Source organism: Heptranchias perlo, chromosome 1, assembly GCF_035084215.1.
Source record: "Heptranchias perlo isolate sHepPer1 chromosome 1, sHepPer1.hap1, whole genome shotgun sequence".
NCBI classification, from domain to species: Eukaryota; Metazoa; Chordata; class Chondrichthyes; order Hexanchiformes; family Hexanchidae; genus Heptranchias; species Heptranchias perlo.
In genome coordinates this window covers 95,024,064-95,044,527 of record NC_090325.1, presented here as the reverse complement: position 1 = coordinate 95,044,527, position 20,464 = coordinate 95,024,064, and the positions used below count along the sequence as shown (strand labels likewise).

Sequence of the window (20,464 nt, the reverse complement as noted above, 5' to 3'; positions counted from 1 at the left end):
GTTCTTTTGCTAATATGGAGAGGCAGGCAGATGGATAGACACAAGATCCTGATTGGAGAAACATCATGAGAGGTTCAGCCAGCCAGGCAGGCATACAGTTGTTGCAGCTGCACCTCAACATTATCTATCATTTCAAGTGTCTGAACGGAACACCAGCAGCAAAACATTACACACAGCTTTTGAATAAGGAAATCATGCCCAAATCATACCTGGGATCTGGTTCATTGTGTGACTACGTTTAAAAGCAGAGTTAACGATCACCACCAGTAGAATTGCTGCAGAATAGATTTAACCATAGAAAGGGTTAATGCTTGCTTGCTTGCATCCACCCCAGCACAATTCTTAGGTGTTTTTCATGTTCTCAGCAGTTAACAGGATAAGTTTAGTAAAGCATTTCCATTTATCACCATATTTTTTAACTGCCTAACATACAAAGAGAAAGAGTAAGGTAATTGGCAAAAGAACCAGAGGCAAGATGAGGAGACTTTTTGTTACACAGTGAGTTGTAACGTTCTGGAATGCGCTGCCTGAAAGGGTAGTGGAGGCAGATTCAAAAGGGAATTGGATAAATACTCGAAGGGGAAAAATTTACAGGGCTACGGGGAAAGAGCAGGGGAATGGGACTAATTGGATTGCTTTTTCAAAGAGCCGGCACAGGCACGATGGGCCAAATGTCCTCCTTCTGTGATAAGTTCTACAACCAATTGTACTGAGTTAATGCTGTTCAGCAGGTCACCGTGCCCTGTCTGGCATAAATATTGAATAATAAATAGCTGGCAGTGAGAGGCATGGCTGTAATTGAAACAAACAGAATGAACGACATCATGATCACGAGAGCGAAACTGGAGCGATTTATAAGTATCAGCAAAACTCAGATCCAATTAGTGCCTTAAGCTCACTGCCACATGTTTGTCATTGTGTGCGATACAGATCTCACATTTGTTTTCTACTTTTCTTACTGTTATGCCGTAGGGGTAGCAGGCTAAAAGATGGTAAGACTGATTATGTAGGACCTAAAGACTCTCGGTATTATATCATTTAGGTTTCCAGTTTATGGTATTTATTTTTCTCTGTGCTTATTTTTTAAGCCACATTTTGTTTTCACTAAGTTTTGAAAACTGAGCTTTCTGTCACCTTTCAATTTTTTACAAAAAGTTAAAATCAAATTGAAATCAGGAAAACCTAAAAGAACTGAGGATGAATTGCTTGTTCACGAGTTTATTGGTGTGAGCGTGCAGACTAGAAATTCTTTTAAATGTGTGATCAAATTGCTGGACGAATGTTGAGCTTTTACTGTTCAAATATTATCATCTTTTCAACACTGTATTAGCAGTAACTGAAATATTCAGGACATATGAAGGGTAATTTTATGAACTTGTATATCTGACTCGGAGCTTCTCCTGGTAGGAGTACATGTCAGCAATCTGGGTATGCACCTTCCATGATATTCTATCAATTAAAAAACACCACAAATTCATCAAACTACCTCTATGGAGTAATGGGTCTATTCTGAAGGTAAAACGCAGTAATTTAATGTTAGGAGTCGCACAACACCAGGTTATAATCCAACAGCTTTATTTGAAATCACAAGCTTTCGGAGTTTTGCTCCTTCGTCAGGTGAAGTGAAGAGTTACATAAAGGCACAACATATATAGTCAGAGAACAATGCCTGGTGATTACAGATAATCTTTCTAACTGCCCTTTATCACACCTCGGCAGGGAGATGATCACAGCAATCAAGGGAGTGTTCAAACAGGTTAGTCAGGGAAACATTACATCCAAGAATACTGAGGTGGGGTCACCAGGGGTCAAATGTCGCAGATGCTGGGGTTTGTATTAAAAACAGATAACTTTTTTTGCTGGAAATCGCAGCATGTCCGGCCGCATCTGTGTATGGAGAACAAGCCAACTACGATTTGAGTCTGGATGACTCTACGTCAGGTGGGGTTACATGTAGCGTGACATGAACCCAAGATCCCGGTTGAGGCCGTCCTCATGGGTGCGGAACTTGGCTATCAATTTCTGCTCGACGATTTTGCATTGTCGTGTGTCTCGAAGGCCGCCTTGGAGAACGCTTACCTGAAGATCGGAGGCTGAATGTCCTTGACTGCTGAAGTGTTCCCCGACTGGGAGGGAACCCTCCTGTCTGGCAATTGTTGCGCGGTGTCCGTTCATCCGTTGTCGCAGTGTCTGCATGGTCTTGCCGATGTACCATACTCCGGGGCATCCTTTCCTGCAATGTATGAGGTAGACAACGTTGGCCGAGTCACAGGAGTATGAACCATGTACCTGGTGGGTGGTGTCCTCTCGTGTGATGGTGGTATCTGTGTCGATGATCTGGCATGTCTTGCAGAGGTTGCCGTGGCAGGGTTGTGTGGTGTCGTGGACGCTGTTCTCCTGAGAGCGAGACCATGCAGACACTGCGACAACGGATGAACGGACACCACACAACAATCGCCAGACAGGAGGGTTCCCTCCCAGTCGGGGAACACTTCAGCAGTCAAGGACACTCAGCCTCCGATCTTCGGGTAAGCATTCTCCAAGGCGGCCTTCGAGACACACGACAACGCAAAATCGTCGAGCAGAAATTGATAGCCAAGTTCCGCACCCATGAGGATGGCCTCAACCGGGATCTTGGGTTCATGTCACGCTACATGTAACCCCACCAGGGGGGGAAAAATAAGTTATCTGTTTTTAATACAACTGGCCATTCTTTGTCTCTCTCTCTCTGTCTTTGTAATCTGACCGCTTGCGTATTCAGTGGTCTTAGGCGTAATGTTCCCCTGTCTGAACACCATCCATGCAGAGGTGTGATAACAGGCAGTTGGAAAGATTATCTGTAATCACCAGGCATTGTTCTGTGACTATATATGCGATACTTTGATGGAAACCTTCACACACCTGACTAAGGACGAAAGCTCCGAAAGCTTGTGATTTTCAAATAAAATTGTTGGACTATAACCTGGTGTTGTGCGACTCCTTACATTTGTCCACCCCAGTCCATCACTGGCATCTCCACACTGCAGTAATTTAAACCCCAGAACCAAGGCAAGCCCACAGACGAATGAATGATACATCTCCCAAGATACTTCTATTGTTTGCTAATATATATTTTGTTACTTGCCTTCGAGCAAGGAGATTAGGTTCTATTCAGAGCGAGATGATGACAACAGAATGTGATAGTTTGGACTGAGGAATGGGTGGTGGTGTAGGTGCAAAAATAAAGGAAACTTGTTCTAACATCAAACCAAACAACATAACAGCTTTTTATTAATGGGAAGAGGTTTTGGAAACTTTGGGGAGTGTTTGTTTTAAACAAAATAATTTAGGAAGCTGTAGAAAATGAAGAGCATGACTAAACTAATAAAGCCTTAGATTGTAACACCTACAATAAGGGAGTATACCTGGAATCTACGACCTGCTTTGAGTTCAAAATAGGTCCCATGGGTAAGTTCATGTTAAGATTTCAAAAGTGACAAAGTCCATGGCAGCATTCATGAATTCTATCCGCATTCTCTTACAGACTGAAACAAGCATAGAAATTACCTTGTAGGTTATCTGCAGTTGTATTTTCATCTTTTCATATTTCCCAAATGTATGAAGACACGAGTGATGCAATGTTTCTGTGTGTGGTTTTACCAACAGCTGAATGTGAGGGTTTCTTTTTGTTTTCCCTGTAAGATTGCACGTTGTCAATGACCAATTAACAAAAATGTGCACGTTTTTTTTTCTGCAAGGAGAAGTACCTCTCTTTCTGATGTAAGGATACGGGATAACTCCATGACATTTTGATGCTTATTATTTCCTCACAGATACAGAAGCAGAAAGGAAGTCGCTGAAGGAGCATGTATACCCCAAGTTGCGGGAATTCTGCAGGGAAAACTATGGACTTGAATTCCAGGTAATGGCACCTCTCGGGCAGCGTCTTTGACCGCCAGCCGGCCCATCCGATACTACCAGTTTTCTGCATCCTCCTGGCCGAAGTTGAAAGTTACCCCCCCCCCCCCCCCCCCCCGCCTTGTTTCTGCATAAACAGGTTTTCTGCCGCACTTCTGGCCAAATTATGGTGGCGGAGGGGAGGAATTCCGAGGAAAATCTGGACCAGTATGTTAATGTGCTTGAATTCAGAGGTACCACTCTGTGGACACATAAACCCTTAAATTCTATGGTCGCACTGATCTGCACCTGATATTCTGATCTGCATTCCTATCAAGTGAGATTCTGCAATAGGACTGTAGTCTCACAATTTTAGTACTAGATTATTCCGTGGGAAATCAGTGTACGGTAGTAGGAAGCATTAATTTCAATAAGTGGCCTGACTTCCTAAGTTCTTTTTAAATAACTCCTACATTTTTAGTTATTTCTGCCCCCAATTAAGTTTATCCTCCCATCCCCCCCATTATATGAGATACATTGTGCTACTTCTGAAAGCAACTGCTAACAAATGCGCATGAGTAATGATTCACTCTTGCAGCTTCCCTTCCTGTTGAAACGTGGCATTCCTCCACTAGGTACTTCCGCTTGACACATTCCAACAAGGCAGGGATCTAACGGCAGGGATCTAACAGCTAGAATTCTTGCAGGGGTTCTCCTGATCCCCTGCCTTAGCTTTGTCAGAAGATTGGCAGAAACCCCAGAGAAACGCCGTAAACGGCAATCAGCAGAACCCCTGTGGAAGTTCTGTCCCCACATGAGGAGAATACAGGCCGCAAACCAATATGCTGCCATTCCACAGTGAAGTGCATTATTACACTAACATGTTCACAGCTGGCTAATGTTTCTCGAAATGAATCTCAGTGTAGTGCAAAAATACAAGACCCAATTTTTGGGCTTGTGATGGGGACAGGAGTTGGATCATTGAAACATACGGACTGCAGCGGTTCAAGAAGGCGGCTCATCACCACCTTCTCAAGGGATGGGCAATAAATGCCAGCCTTGCCAGCGATGCCCACATCTCATGAACAAATAAATAATGACATTTTAATTTAACTAAGCAAAACAAAAAAAAACCTTTGCACAAAGATGAAGCCTGGATAGAGGAAGCTTTTAATCTGTACTTTTTTTGAATCCATAAGAAACAGAAGAAAACATGCCAAACTGCAAACAGCGTAGGGATACCCTGACTAGAACTGGCATATTCCTTTGTATATCTCAGACACCGGCAACCTATAACTATTACTACTTTGAAAGCAAAAGTTTGAAAACATGTGTAAATTGTGTCTGTGTCATTTTCACCAAGTATCTCCTTCCTGCTGCAGTCAGTATTCATTGGGGTAAAACTCAGTCACTGATGGCTGCTCAGCACTGACAACTTTCAGTGTATTTTTATATTATTAAACACTGGAATCTTTAGAGAATTATCTAGGTAGAGATTCCCTAAATGACTACTCGTATCTTAAAAAACAACCTCCATTTTCTAGTTACTTAATGCTAATGAGATAAATTGGGATGGATTTTGAACTATTGACTGTATTTAAGCAGTGGAGATTGCTGGGAGTGTTTAGCCAGGGATTGAGACATCATATTCCAGAGCTTACAGTCTCTTGAGATCCTAGAAGCGATGGGTTAGATTTTAATTTGCTGCTTGAGCGTGGAATTATGTTGTGGAGATATTAATTATTGAGGGTGTAGTTTTCAATGATTTTTTTATCAACAGCAAATCAACCATTAGAATTCAAGCCATGATTAAACCCCCTGTCCAGTTTTGAATGTGGCTCAGAGCTGACTCTTGCCTCTGAGTCAGAAGGTTGTAGGTTTAAACCCTACTGCAGAGACTTGTACACATAATCTAGGCTGACACTTCAGTGCAATACTGTCAGAGGTGCTGACTTTTGGATGAGATGTTAAACCATGGTCCCGTTTGCCCTCTCAGGTGGATGTATAAAATCCCATAGCACTATTTAAAGACAAGCAGGGGAGTTCTTCTGGTTGTCCAGGCCAACATTTATCCCTCATCCAAGACCAAAGACAGATGATCTGGTCTTTATCTCGATGTTGCTGTGTGCAAATTGTCTGCTGCATTTCCCTACATTACAACAGTAACTACACTTCATTGGTTGTGGTTTGGGACGTCGTGAGGTCATGAAAGCCGCTATATCAATGCAAGTTCTTTTTTTTTCTTTGCGATTGCCTGCATACATGCATCTTGTAGGTGACAGCCATGTCCAATTTTTACACTAAAAGATGAAGGAACATTCATTCTCATTCAAAACTTGGGGGTTGTTTCATTGTATATGCATGAGTTCCATCATCGTCAGTTGGTGATATTCAGCATGTTTCAGAGGGCAGCTGTTGCACAGTTGTTTACTCACCTTGCCATCTGTTCTAAAGTGTTTGGGATTCTGCTGTGAAGTAATCCAGGGTGCAATGTCACACTTTCAGTCCATATTGTGCTGCAGTTCATTCTTTGTGGGATGACAGCAAAACCATATGATTTTTTTTCCACCAAGAAAATAATAGTGAGTAAATACATACAGGCCTCAAATGACAATGTGGGGTGTACATATGAATGCTTAAAATCTTCATCTGAAATTTTTCACTTTGCTATTTTAATGAAGGCATTTAGCTGTTTAAAATAAATGGTTAATGTCTCCACATTAGCATCTGATGGTGTAATTTCAGGGCCATAGGATAAGTTTACATCTACAGCGGCTGGGTGGTGATCTGGCAGAGTGGATCGTCTGCCTGTTTTAGAATCTGCCTAATTTTCATTCAATTGAAATCAGTGGATGAAAATTTACCCCATAATGTTTACGGTGAACATTAATTTTTTTTTGCTAGATTTTACCTTTTTTTGGGGGACATTATCTAATTGCTTCACTTTTCCTTCATAAATCACTTTTTGTATTTTCATTCTGTCTAATTGTAGTTTACTTTATGCCTTTTCCCAACATGAACATTGTAGTAAAATGAATGTCCTCTTACAGTATAAACATGGCTTTAGCGATGGGTTATGGGAACAAGTTAATCCAAGCTGAGAGTAACTAGTTCTCAGGCTCCTATTAGCTTCAAACATATCCTTTAGCCACCTGCAGCCAGTGGTTTCCCCTCAAGAAAGTTAGGAGCTGCTGCCTATATGGGGAGCCTGAACTAAACAGCTTCTTTTCATTTTATCTGTTGATGTGCATTGGTGTGGAAAAGCAAATTGGGCATCAGTGTGGAAAAACAATTTTCATCACAGTATGTTCACTTATTAAATCCATACTGTCATTAAATGTGTGCTTCCATAATGATGTGTGAAGTGGGGTTTGAATTTCACAGTATCTTGGGCACATTGAATTGGAGCACCATGTACTATGTTGCTATTCCATTCAGCTCACCAAACAATCCTGCTGCAGCCCTTCAATACTATTGACTCCAAGTATTGCATCCACTTCTCCTGCTGGTTTCAAGGTCTTTAACATGGCCTCTTGGAGGATCAAAGTTGGCACTAGAAGGGCAGAAGGATGGGTCTAAGGGAGTTTGTGAATTGTATAACAAGCAGTATGTAATCACACTTGCTATAGTCATCAACAGTTCTAGATCCTCTTTAATTAATCTTTACTATTTTCACAGCCTTTCTCGGTTCCTTGTCAGTTGGCAGCAACAGCAGATATTTAGGCCAAGTACCAGAATGTGAGATTTTAATATTTCTTCTTGTGTACCAAGCTCACCAGGTTCAGCTTTAACCCCACTGAGTATGAATTTTAGCACATAAATATCCGTGGCGATCTTGCAGTTCAGAACGTGATGTGGCCAACTGCTGGAGCATTATCTTAACACAGAGGTGTTATTCTCCTCTATTGGTAATTCTTGCATAGTAAAGATCACACACTCATTTAACTGTCTTGTCTGCTTGAAATAATGAGGTTGTGCTAACAGATTGTGAACACCAGCAACTAAAGTTCCTCTCCACCACCACAGCCCATCAGCTAACTTTCGACTGTATGTTTTTCCACCGAGTATGTATATGGTACCTAGCACTTTGAGCAGGTGTGGGGAGGCGATTTGCCAGTTTAACAGTGGGAAAAAACATGATGGAGGGGAAATTTATTGTCCATAGAGGAGAATGAAATAAAGTAAATTGTGTTTATATAACATCTTATCACATGAAATCATCTCAAAGGGATTCAGACAATGAATTATTTTTGGAGCGCAGTGATTATTATTAATGTACATAGGAAGGTTTTATGTAGTACAAAGCAATTTGAGGAAGGGAAGGTGGAAATTTTATTGTATGAATGTAACTCCACAGAAGAGTTCAGTTCTGAGATTTATTATAATTGGCCCATACTTCCCCCATTAGCCTAGTTCATCTCACCCCACAGTCTCTGAAACTCTTTCCCCGTGACTTTCCACGTTCCAATGCAAGTTTTTTTTGTGCAAATGTAATTAAAAGTTTAAATTATGTCACAGATCCAGTCAAACATAAAGATAATTAAGAATTATGTGCAACCCTAATGTACCACATCAATACCAAATATTTTGCCAGAAATTAACTGGTGAATTTTCACACACAGCCTCACCTGTTCTCTCTCAGTGTCGATATCTGGTACTTTGTCCTTTTTGAATTCAGAGGTTGAAATGATGGACGAGTCATTATCTGCAGAACCAGAATTGTTGAAGTACGCATTAGGCCAATGGAAGTCTTTGGGGTTGTTCGTTGATGCGGCAGTACAGATTCTCTTAGTCTTTCTGTGCATTTAAGAGTCACCAAGCTCCATTTTGCCAGATATCTTTCCTCTGCACTTGTTTTCTGCTGTACTCTATTGTACCACCACTTAATATATATTTTTTAAAGTCTAAAATAATTACTATTTGTACATTTAAATTACAGGTGATAGATGCTTACTGGGGACTGGATTCGGAAGAATGGGACAGCCCAGAGCTCCATAGGATTCGAATGAGGCTCTTAGAAGATTGCCTGAAAACGTCTGCTGGTCCATGTTTTGTTGTGGGTATATAACTATTTACCTATAGCCCTAGAAATTCTATGTATGTTTCATGGCTTAAAACATTTTCAGTGATTGTGTTTAATCTTCTATCTCCAGGCTATTATACAACGGCAGTGTCTCTGGGTTTGCATTATGAAGTTGTTCAGTTTAGAGAGGGCAGTTAAAACACTGGTGCAGCAGAATGAAAAAGAAAGAAAATATTTGAGATGAACTTCCAAAGCTCAGTGGGAGATTCAGGTGTAATTTCTATGATATGATCCACACTCTTTCTTTCCTCAGTTGAACTTGACCGATGAAGCTCAATTTTGACCACAAATTTGGGAGCTGAAGCTGAAACCAAGGTCCTAAAAGCTCAGAACAAGTCAGCTCCTTGGACACACCAGTAGGGCCTCACGTGCAGCAGGTGACTTATCTGATAATTGTGGGTGGATTGACAATGGATGGAAAATCATGGGCAGTACACCTGTGATTTTCCAATAAGCCACCCACTGCATGTAGGGTTGCCAACTCTGGTTGGATGTATTCCGCGAGGTGTGATGACGTGACACACGATTCCTGCAGTTTGCAAATATTATTGCACTTTCCCTATAAAGGTTGGGTCCCCTGTAGTCCAGTGGCTTTGCTCACGGTTTCTTGCTTCTTAAACCGATAGTTACATTGGTTACAAGGTGACCGGCCACGAGGAGATTCCAACGTGGAACGAACAGGCTGATTGGCTGAAACCAAAGATGGGAAACACCTCGAGCACCTGGGAGACGACCAGAATGATGAGGGGCAGGAATTGAGAGTCCGGGCCACGGAGGCTCACAGGAACGAACCGCGCAAACAAAACTATTGGGAGATTAATTGCCGATCCCAGGACACTCCCAGGAAATCCGGGATGGATGGCCACTCTAAATTACTACAACAACAAAGAAAGATAAACCCATTTAATATCCATTAATTTCTTTAACTCATGTTTAAAAAAAAATTGATATTCCTCCCAAGTTAAAGATAATCGGAATGAAATTGCAAAAGGCAGAGGATGGGTAGTTTCTTTCCCTCTGGACTGGCTACATGCAGTGCGCAGATGTTTTTCTCTACCTTCCAGGCACTCCTGGCTCAGGTCCTTGCAATCATCCCTTGATTCTCTCTTTCTTCAAAATTCCGATTCCTCTTACTCTCTGCAAGCAGCTCCTCCACCACCACTGTAATTTCACTGAAAGTTCAGCAGCATACATTGGACATCTGACATTTCGGAAGGCTAGGAAGAAAGGTAAAGGCGGTGGTGTAGTTTTGTTAATAAAGGATGAAATTAGTACAATAGTGAGAAATGATCTTGGCTCAGAAGATCAAGATGTAGAATCAATTTGGGTGGAGGTAAGAAATAGCAAGGGTAAGAAATCATTGGTGGGAGCACCCTATAGGCCCCCTAACAGTAGCTACACTGTAGGGCAAAATATAAATCAGGAAATAATGGAGGCTTGTAAAAAAGATAAGGCAATAATCATGGGCGATTTTAACTTTCATATAGATTGGACAAATCAAATTGGCAAAAGTAGCCGTGAGGATAAGTTCATAGATTGTATGCAGGACTGTTTCTTAGAACAATACATTGTGGTACTAACCAGGGAACAGACCATATTAGATCCAGTAATGGGTAATGAGACAGGATTAATTAATGACCTCAAAGTAAAGGATCCCTTAGGAAACAGTGATCATAATATGATGGAATTTCACATCCAGTTTGAGAGTGAGGATCTTGGATCTGAAACTACTGTATTAATCCTAAATAAGGGCAATTACAATGGCATGAGGACAGAGTTGGCTAAAGTGGACTGGGAAAACAGATTAGAGGGTGTGACAGTGCATAAGCAGTGGCAGACATTTAAAAAGATATTTTATGACTCTCAACAAAAATACATCCCAGTAAGGAGGAAAGACTCCATGAGAAGGGTGTACCAACCATGGCTTACTAAGGAAGTTAAGGATGGTATCAAGTTAAAAGAAAAGGCATACAACATGGTAAAGATTAGTGGTAAGCCTGAAGATTGGAAAAATGTAGAAACCAGTAAAGGAGGACTAAAAAAATAAAAGAGGGAGAAAATAGATTGATAGTCAGTTTTTATATTTCTTGCTAGTTTACTAAGAGCTTTTACAAATATATAAAAAGGAAGAGAGTAGCTAAAGTAAATACAGGTCCCTTAGAGGATGAGACTGGGGAAATAATAATGGAAAACAAGGAAACGGTAGAGGCATTGAACAGATATTTAATATCTGTCTTCACAGTAGAAGACACTAATAACATACCAATAATAGTAGATAATTAAGGAGCAAAGGGGAGGGAGGATCTAAAAACAATCACTATCACTAGAGAAAAAGTACTAGGCAAATTAATGGATCTGCAGGCTGACAAATCCCCTGGACCCGGTGACTTACATCTGAGGGTCTTAAAAGAAGTGGCTACAGAAATGGTGGATGCATTGGTTGTAATCTTCCAAAATTCACTAGATTCTGGAAAGGTCCCAGTGGATTGGAAAACCACAAATGTAACGCCCTTATTCAAGAAAGGAGGGAGACAGAAAGCAGGTAACTATTGGCCAATTAGCCTAACATCTGTCATTGGGAAAATGCTAGAATCCATTATTAAGGCAGTAGTAGCAGGACATTTAGAGACTCAATATAAAATCAAGGCGAGTCAACAGAGTTTTATGAAAGGGAAATTCGTGTTTGACAAATTTATTAGAGTTCTTTGAGGAAGTAATGAGCAGGGTGGAAAAAGGGGAACCAGTAGATGTAGTGTATTTGGATTTCTAAAAGGCATTCGATAAGGGCCACATAAAAGGTTAAGGCACAAGGTAAGAGCTCGTGGTGTTGGGGGTAATATATTAGCATGGATAGAGGATTGGCTAACTAACAGTAAAAAGAGAGTCGGGATAAAGGGGTCATTTTCAGAATGGCAATCTGTAACTAGTGGGGTGCCACAGGGATCAGTGCTGGGGCCTCAACTATTTACAATCTACTATCAATGACTTGATGAAGGAAACGAATGAACTGTGGCCAAATTTGCAGATGATACAAAGATAGGTGGAAAAGTAAGTTGTGAGGAGGACACAAAGTGTCTCCAAAGGGATATTGACAGGTTAAGCGAGTGAGCAAAAATTTGGCAGTTGGAGTATGATGTGGGAAAATGTGAAGTCATCCACTTTGTTAGGAAGAATAAAAAAGCAAAATATTATAGAAATGAAGAAAGACTACAGAATTCTGCGGTACAGAGGGATTTGGGTGTCCTCGTACACAAAACACAAAAAGTTAGATTACAGGTGTAGCAGGTAATTGGGAAGGCAAATGGAATATTGGCCTTTATTTCAAGGGGGATGGAGTATAAAAGCAGGGAAGTCATGCTACAACTGTACAGGGTGCTGGTGAGACCACACCTGGAGTACTGCGTACAGTTTTGATCCCCTTATTTAAGGAAGGATATACTTGCATTGGAGGCAGTTCAGAGAAGGTTCACTAGGTCGATTCCGGGTATGGAAGGATTTTCTTATGAGGAAAGATTGAGCAGGTTGGGCCTATACTCACTGGAGTTTAGAAGAATGAGAGGAAATCTTATTGAAACATAAAAGATTCTGAGGGGGCTTGACAGGGTAAATGTTTCCCCTCATAGGGGAATCTAGAACCAGGGGGCATAGTCTCAGAATAAGGGGTCACCCATTTAAGAGGGAGATGAGGAAAAATTTCTTCTCCCAGAGGGTTGTGAATCTTTGGAATTCTTTACCCCAAAGAGCATTGAAGGCTGAATCATTGAATATATTCAAGGCTGAGTTAGACAAATTTTTGATCAGCAAGGGAGTCAAAGGATATGGAGAAAGTGGAGTTGAGGTAAAAATCAGATCAGCCATGATCTTATTGAATGGCAGAGCAGTCTAGAAGGGCCAAATGGCCTACTCCTGCTCCTATCTCTTACGTTCTTATGTTCAGATGACCAGCAGGGGACAGGGAATGCATTGCTAATTGACTGGACAGTAAAGACAACCAGAATAGCGTGCAGGCACGAACCGTGCATACAAGGAACTTTTCTCCCGGGTCGCCAGTAGCGGCTTCCTGGGAGACTCTTGGGCTATGCGGGAGGGTTGGTAACTTTATGCAAGGTCCTGTTTGTGGGGGAGGGCCGTGGAAATTTCCTCCCATCAACTCTAGAGGTGACAAAAATGTGAATAGTGGTAATGGTGTGAGTCCGAGTGCAGACTTGGGCATTTCATATATATGTGTTAGATGTAGGCTTATGTAATGTGAAATAATGCAGTTTTAGATACTTCCTTTCTCATTTTAAATTCAGGAATTTTTATCTTCAAAATCCAGGAAAGAACACTGATATCATCTACCTAACAGAACAAAAGAATTGTCCCTTTAGGACCTTGTATTACAGTTCAGTGTCTGCTACAAATTAGCTAAGGACTCAGTTTTTTCAAGCTTAGAAACCAATTAAATTCAACCTTTGCAATACTGTACATGCTTTCCCTGATCATATAATAAACTTCAGCATCACCTTCAACAAACAGCTCCTCACTGTGCAGTAATTGCTCACTGTTCCTAGCAACACAAACAGTACTGATTAATGCTCACGCAGCATTTAATATTAACTCATTCAGAGGGCACTGTTGGGATTTCACATGCCTGAGTCCCTTCTACACAGCTCTGACATCTCTCCAGGAACTGCACCAGGAATGATACTAAATGGTGTATTTAGGAGTGATGGAGTTAATTGTCACTATCAATACAGTACAATAATCAAACACAAAAGCCCATTATAAAAGAAACAAACACGCTTGTCTGTGAAATTACCTTTTAAGAATAAATGCTACTGCATTTTACAATAATCGTTGAACACTATGATAGTTTAATGAACTGTATTCCCTAGTGTTCACCTGCCTTTGCTTATAAAAGGGAATTAAATATAATGCTAATAAAGTGCAGGATAGTGACAATTACACTTGGGCAGCTGAAGCCTTGAGTCCACTCATTCCATTGTAGTGCAGTTCAAAGCTGAATATTTAACTTTTGAAGCCTGACTCCAGCTCTATTGCTTTTCTTCCAGGCTTGATCATATATTCCATTCCTGACCCCCAGCCCTGGTTTCACTTGCTCTGATCCTGGTCTTAGCAGGCTGTAATCACTATTCCCTGATACTGATCTCACTTCTGCCCTGCTGATCTTGCTTTCCCTGTCCTTGATGTCACTTTACATTCCTGTTTTGTTGTTGCTGATCAGTTTCATTTCCCAACCCCCACACCCCCCCCCCCCATATCCTGATCTTGTTTCTCACCTTCTCCTGGTCCCAAACTTGTCTCACTCATCTTGTTTAACGTCTCCCGACCCTAAATTTAGCTCTGATCTAGGTTCCATGTACACTCCACAACACTTTCCCTGGTCCAGATTTCACTCCACCAGCTGTGAGGTAGTTTCTTTCAATAACTAACTCTCATTCCCCAGCTTCAGCAGTTTAATCCAAAATGGTAGCAGTTCTGTGCAGCTTTGAATAGAATAGTGTCTTAGAAATGAAAGCCCTGCAGAAGTTTATGTAGCAGTGTTTATCTGGAAGCTGACTGTCATTAACATATTTGACCTGTTAATCAAAACCAGTCCAGAGATCCATTAACTACAATGCAGCACTCATATTTCACTATCAACTGGGAGACCACAAGTTCAAATCTCAATTTTAACTGACATATGTACTCATCACTCATAGGTTTTGCCAATCTGTTTGAGAAGAAGGGGAAATAATCTGGGAGGTTCCCTTCACACATTACTGAAGCTCACCTCCTGACCTCAATTCCCTCAGCCCTGACTAAGTAGCAGCATTGCCATGAGCACTTCTTCAGTGTTAATTAAGCCTTGCACCAGTGGACTCAACTCCTCATCGCCTGGTCAGCTGAAATAGGTCATTAGCACTTAACAGGGATAAATTTCATCTTCAACGTTCCTGGAGCAGGAATCTCCGTACTGAAGAACAGGTTAAACAAAAATATTCTAAAAACAAAAGGGTAATTATAATTATCATTATTATTATATCTTTAATTTTGAATTTAGTGCTGGGATTGAGACTGTCCCTTCAAGCCAAATTTCAGCTTCTACACGAGATTTAATTTAATGCTTGACTAAAAGGATATGGTGTCACGGTCTGAATTTCTCCCTGTCCAAGATAACACTACAGTCACATGGCACAAAATGTTTAAATTTGGCTTGCTTGGTGTTTGTTAGGCATTTGAACAACTTTTATATTTTAAACTATTGGATCTTTTCTGGAATTTCATCAAACAGAATGCCCTGACAAAGGTCATAGATAATCATATTGGATTTTACCTGACAGAACAATCGACCTTCACTGATCCCTGCTGCCTGCATCTAGTTTGATGAATGATAGTCCCCAGCTCCTGGAGATTTTCATCACACTGTACGTTAATACATGCATTTCACCAGGCCTTTTACCATGCACTTCAATCTACATTTTCCTTGTTCGAGCAGGATTCAATGTACAATTAATGTCTGGTTAGACTGCCATCTAGTGGAATGTTTGTAGAGTGTCATTTTTTTATCACAGGAAAGGCCTTTGACCGATTTGTGGTTTTACATAAGCATTGATGGATTTGCAGAATATGATGTCAAAAACACTGGTTAAAAATCCCAGAATATCCCGTAATCCCTCATAGAATAGAAACAGACTTTGAATTATTCAGTCACCAAAACCACTGGGCCTAATTAAAAGAGCCTGAATCATGGAATGGGATCGCCAAAACATCAATAACTAATCCCATAATTCGACATATTAATAGTGGAACTTGAACTATTGAGTTACCATAAATCAGATGCTCTGCTGATAGAGTTTGAGTTGGGAAAACATTGTCCAATATATAGTAGGATGCCATATGCTTGAACAACTTGTGAAACATCTATAATTCAGATAACAGTTTACGAATTCTCATTGTCCTGTATTGAATTATATTAATTCAGCACGGAAAGCAATATATAGCACAATAAAATAATTCAACGTACGTGCAATGGACTAACTGGTCAGTTCAGACAGGTGGAATTTCGCTGGAAGCGCAGGGAATGTGACTTCTGGCGACTTGTTAGTTGCGCCTCAGGGTCAGAGTCATTAGCATAATGTGGGTAGGTGTGGGAGCCATTTGTGGTGCTTAGATGCCCATCTCAAGTGGGAGGGAAGGATGTTGTTGTGACTCCTTGCAGCAGCATAGTGTGGCCAGCAGACCCAACTGAAGAGTCAAACTTATTTTCAAAGTGTTATGGCTTTGAAATTCCCACTTTGAATAATTTAGCCATTCTCCCCCCCCCCGGCCCAACTGCCCATGACCATTAGTGATACCAGATACCGGAATCTTATCAGCGCTTCTTGCACACAGCGTTGTTAGACTGAAAATGATGTGAAATATGTTGCATGATGTTATCCTGTCATTTGCCTCCCATTATAATCAACTATATAATATAATATTTGGGCAAACATGTTATACACTCATCACTTATGCCAGCAGTGGCTGGAAGAACAACCTGATCTTCCTCCCCCACCCTCGAGGAAATTCAGGACCGTGGTGTTCAAGTGAATCCTTTCTGACGGTAGATTTAGACAGTGCTGATCTTTGACAGACGTACAGAGAGAACGCTATAAAGGATTTTTTTTATTAATAAGGGGGCCACCAGCTGAACACATTGAGGTAGATTTTTGTCCTCACCGCCTGGGCAGTAATCTGGGGGAGCGGATCAACTGCCCGTTACAGAGCCCACCCGATTTTCATCCCATTGACTCCATTGGAATGAAAATCAGACGGTTCTATAATGGCCGAGCGATCCATTCCCCCAGATTACTGCCAAGGCGGTGAGGACAAAAATCTACACCATTGTATCAGAACTTGAATATGGCAGAGTCTTACATTGGAGATTGTATTTAAATCTAGGCAGATGCATTTACATTTTTTTTGGGGTGGGAACTATTAAGATTCTGACTCACCCCTGTAAACCTACATCAATACATTATTTAATTCATAGCTCTATTTGATTTGCTAATTAAAATATCTTGCAATTCAGTATGACCAAGCTGTTCAGACCTTCCTTTCCTTTCACCAAAAAGATGCCATGCTCTCCTTTCCTCTCAGAAGCGATGCTATTTAATGGACATATCAGGTTGGATTCTTCTCCAGGATCCTGCCTGAAATGGGGCAGATTAGCAGTGGAGAATGAGGCAAAATTTTTTGGTGAGGCCCGCTGCTGCCTCACCACCCCAACCTGGATTCCCGTCCTCTACCCCCACAAAGACCATTGCTGGTATCTCTCTCTCTGCCTCTTTATGCAAATAGTGGTTTGGGGGGGGGGGGTAGCAGTCTGTTCCTCGACACATTTTCCTGGCAACCATCTGTGTAACCATCACTTCCGATATTGCTGATTCAAGCTCCCATTGGCCAATGGAGAATAACCATCAATTAGGCAGCTGAGCATCAGTTAAATAAGTTATTTAACCCCCTTTGCTGTAAAATGGAGGCATCTCAGGTGAGAACAGCTTGTTTTACTGATGCAGCGCTGGCGCTCCTAATCGAGGAAGTGCAGAGAAGGAGGACTGTCTCGGACGGACCCCTTCCTCAACAGCGCTGATACAGCAAACATGACGGCGGATTCAATGCTGTTTGCCTAAACAAGCGGACCTGCGTATACGTCAGGAAGAATTTGGCTGACCTTAAAAAAGCTCCATAGATAAGGTACTAAGTATAACTAGTATGACAAAATCCATGACTAGTTTTGTGCTGACTCATCCAAAGCATTCATAAGGGCATATCATGTGCAGTCGTTGAAAGAAAGAAACGACTCACTGAATGCTGATCATGAATAGAATCATTAGTTATTACAGCACTGAAACTGGGTATTTCATAGAATCATAGAAATTTATGGCACTGAAGGAGGCCATTCGGCCCATTGTGTCCGTGCCGACCGAAAAAGAGCCATCCAGCCTAATCCCACTTTCCAGCTCTTGGTCCGTAGCCTTGTAGGTTACGGAGCTTCAAGTGCACATCCAGGCAACTTTTAAATGCGTTGAGGGTTTCTGCCTCTACCACCCTTTCAGGCAGTGAGTTCCAGACCACCACCACCATCTGGGTGAAAATATTTTTCCTCAGCTCCCCTCTAATTCTTCTACCAATTACTTTAAATCTATGTGCTCTGGTTATTGACCTCCCTGCTAAGGGAAATAGGTCCTTCCTATCCACTCTATCTAGGCTCCTCATAATTTTATACACCTCAATTAAATCTCCCCTCAGTCTCCTGTGTTCCAAAGTAAACAACTCCAGCCTATCCAATCTTTCCTCATAGCTAAAATTCTCCAGCCCTGGCAACATCCTCATAAATCTCCTCTGTACCCCCTCTAGTGCAATTACATCTTTCCTGTAATGTGGTGACCAGAACTGTACGCAGTACTCAAGCTGTGGCCCAACTAGTGTTTTATTCAGTTCTAGCATAACCTCCCTGCTCTTATATTCTGTGCCTCGGCTAATAAAGGAACGTATTCCATATGCCTTCTTAACCACCTTATCTACCTGTCCTGCTACTTTCAGGGATCTGTGGACATGCACTCCAAGATCCCTTTGTTCCTCTCCACCTCTCAGTATCTTTCCATTTATTGTGTACTCCCTTGCTTTGTTTGCCCTCCCCAAATGCATTAGCACACACTTCTCCGGATTGAATTCCATTTGCCACTTTTCTGCCCACCTGACCAGTCCATCGATATCTTCTTGCAGTTTACAGCTTTCCTCCTCACTATCAACCACATGGCCAATTTTTGTATCATCTGCAAACTTCTTAATCATGCCCCCTACATTTAAGTCTAAATCATTGATATATACCACAAAAAGCAAGGGACCTAGTACTGAGATCTACAAAACCCCACTGGAAACAGCCTTCCAGTCACAAAAACACCCGTCGACCATTACCCTTTGCTTCCTGCCACTGAGCCAATTTTGGATCCAACTTGCCATTTACCCTTGGATCCCATGAGCTTTTACTTTCCTGACCAGTCTGCCATGTGGGACCTTGTCAAAAGCCTTGCTAAAATCCATGCAGACTACATCAAATGCGCTACCCTAATCGACCCTCCTTGTTACCTCCTCAAAAAATTCAATCAAGTTAGTCAGACACTACCTTCCCTTAACAAATCTATGCTGACTGTCCTTGATTAACCCTTGCCTTTCTAAATGACGATTAATACTGTCCCTCAAAATTGTTTCTAATAATTTGCCCACCACCGAGGTTAGATTAACTGGCCTGTAATTACTTGGTCTATCCCTTTTTCCCTTTTTAAACAATGGTACAATGTTAACATCTTCCGGCACCACGCCTGTAGCCAGAGAGGATTGGAAAATGATGGTCAGACACTCCGTTATTTCCTCCCTTGCTTCTCTTAACATCCTGGGATACATTTGAGGTGACTAAAGTAGTGGACAGGGGAATGTCAATGGATGTTATTTATATGGACTTCCAAAAGGCATTTGATAAAGTCCCACATAAGAGACTGTTAGCTAAGATAGAAGCCCATGAAATTGAGGGAGAAGTACAGGCTTGGTTAGGAAGTTGGCTGAGCGAAAGGCGACAGAGAGTAGGGATAATGGGTAGGTACTCATATTGGCAGGATGTGACTAGTGGAGTCCCACAGGGATCTGTCCTGGGGCCTCAATTATTCACAATATTTATTAACGACTTAGATGAAGGCATAGAAAGTCTCATATCTAAGTTTGCCGATGACACAAAGATTGGTGGCATTGTAAGCAGTGTAGATGGAAACATAAAATTACAAAGGGATATTGATAGATTAGGTGATTGGGCAAAACTGTGGCAAATGGAATTCAATGTAGGCAAATGTGAGGTCATCCACTTTGGATCAAAAAAGGATAGAACAGGGTACTTTCTAAATGGTAAAAAGTTAAAAACAGTGGATGTCCAAAGGGACCGAGGGGTTCAGGTACATAGATCATTGAAGTGTCATGAACAGGTGCAGAAAGTAATCAAGGCTAATGGAATGCTGGCCTTTGTATCTAGAGGACTAGGGTACAAGGGGGCAGAAGTTATGCTGCAGCTATACAAAACCCTGGTTAGACCGCACCTGGAGTACTGTGAGCAGTTCTGGGCACCGCACCTTCGGAAGGACATATTGGCCTTGGAGGGAGTGCAGCGTAGGTTTACTAGAATGATACCCGGACTTCAAGGGTTAAGTTACGAGGCGAGATTACACAAATTGGGGTTGTATTCTCTAGAGTTTCGAAGGTTAAGGGGTGATCTGATCGAAGTTTATAAGATATTAAGGGGAACGGATAGGGTGGATAGAGAGAAACTATTTCCGCTGGTTGGGGATTCTAGTTCTAGGGGGTACTGTCTAAAAATTAGAGCCAGACCTTTCAGGAGCGAGATTAGAAAACATTTCTACACACAAAGGGTAGTAGAAGTTGTGAACTCTCTTCTGCAAACGGCAATTGATGCTAGCTCAATTGCTAAATTTA

General features: G+C 41.5%; 1 protein-coding gene across 1 annotated transcript in view; it reads left to right on the top strand.

Moving 5' to 3' along the window:
• LOC137300804 (NACHT and WD repeat domain-containing protein 2) overlaps positions 1-20,464 on the top strand; it is a 107,899-nt gene that overhangs the window by 52,778 nt on the left and 34,657 nt on the right. The window contains exons 2-3 of the mRNA XM_067970431.1: positions 3,813-3,901; positions 8,816-8,932. Coding sequence (XP_067826532.1) covers positions 3,813-3,901; positions 8,816-8,932 — 206 coding nt within the window. The remainder of the gene's footprint in view (positions 1-3,812; positions 3,902-8,815; positions 8,933-20,464) is intronic.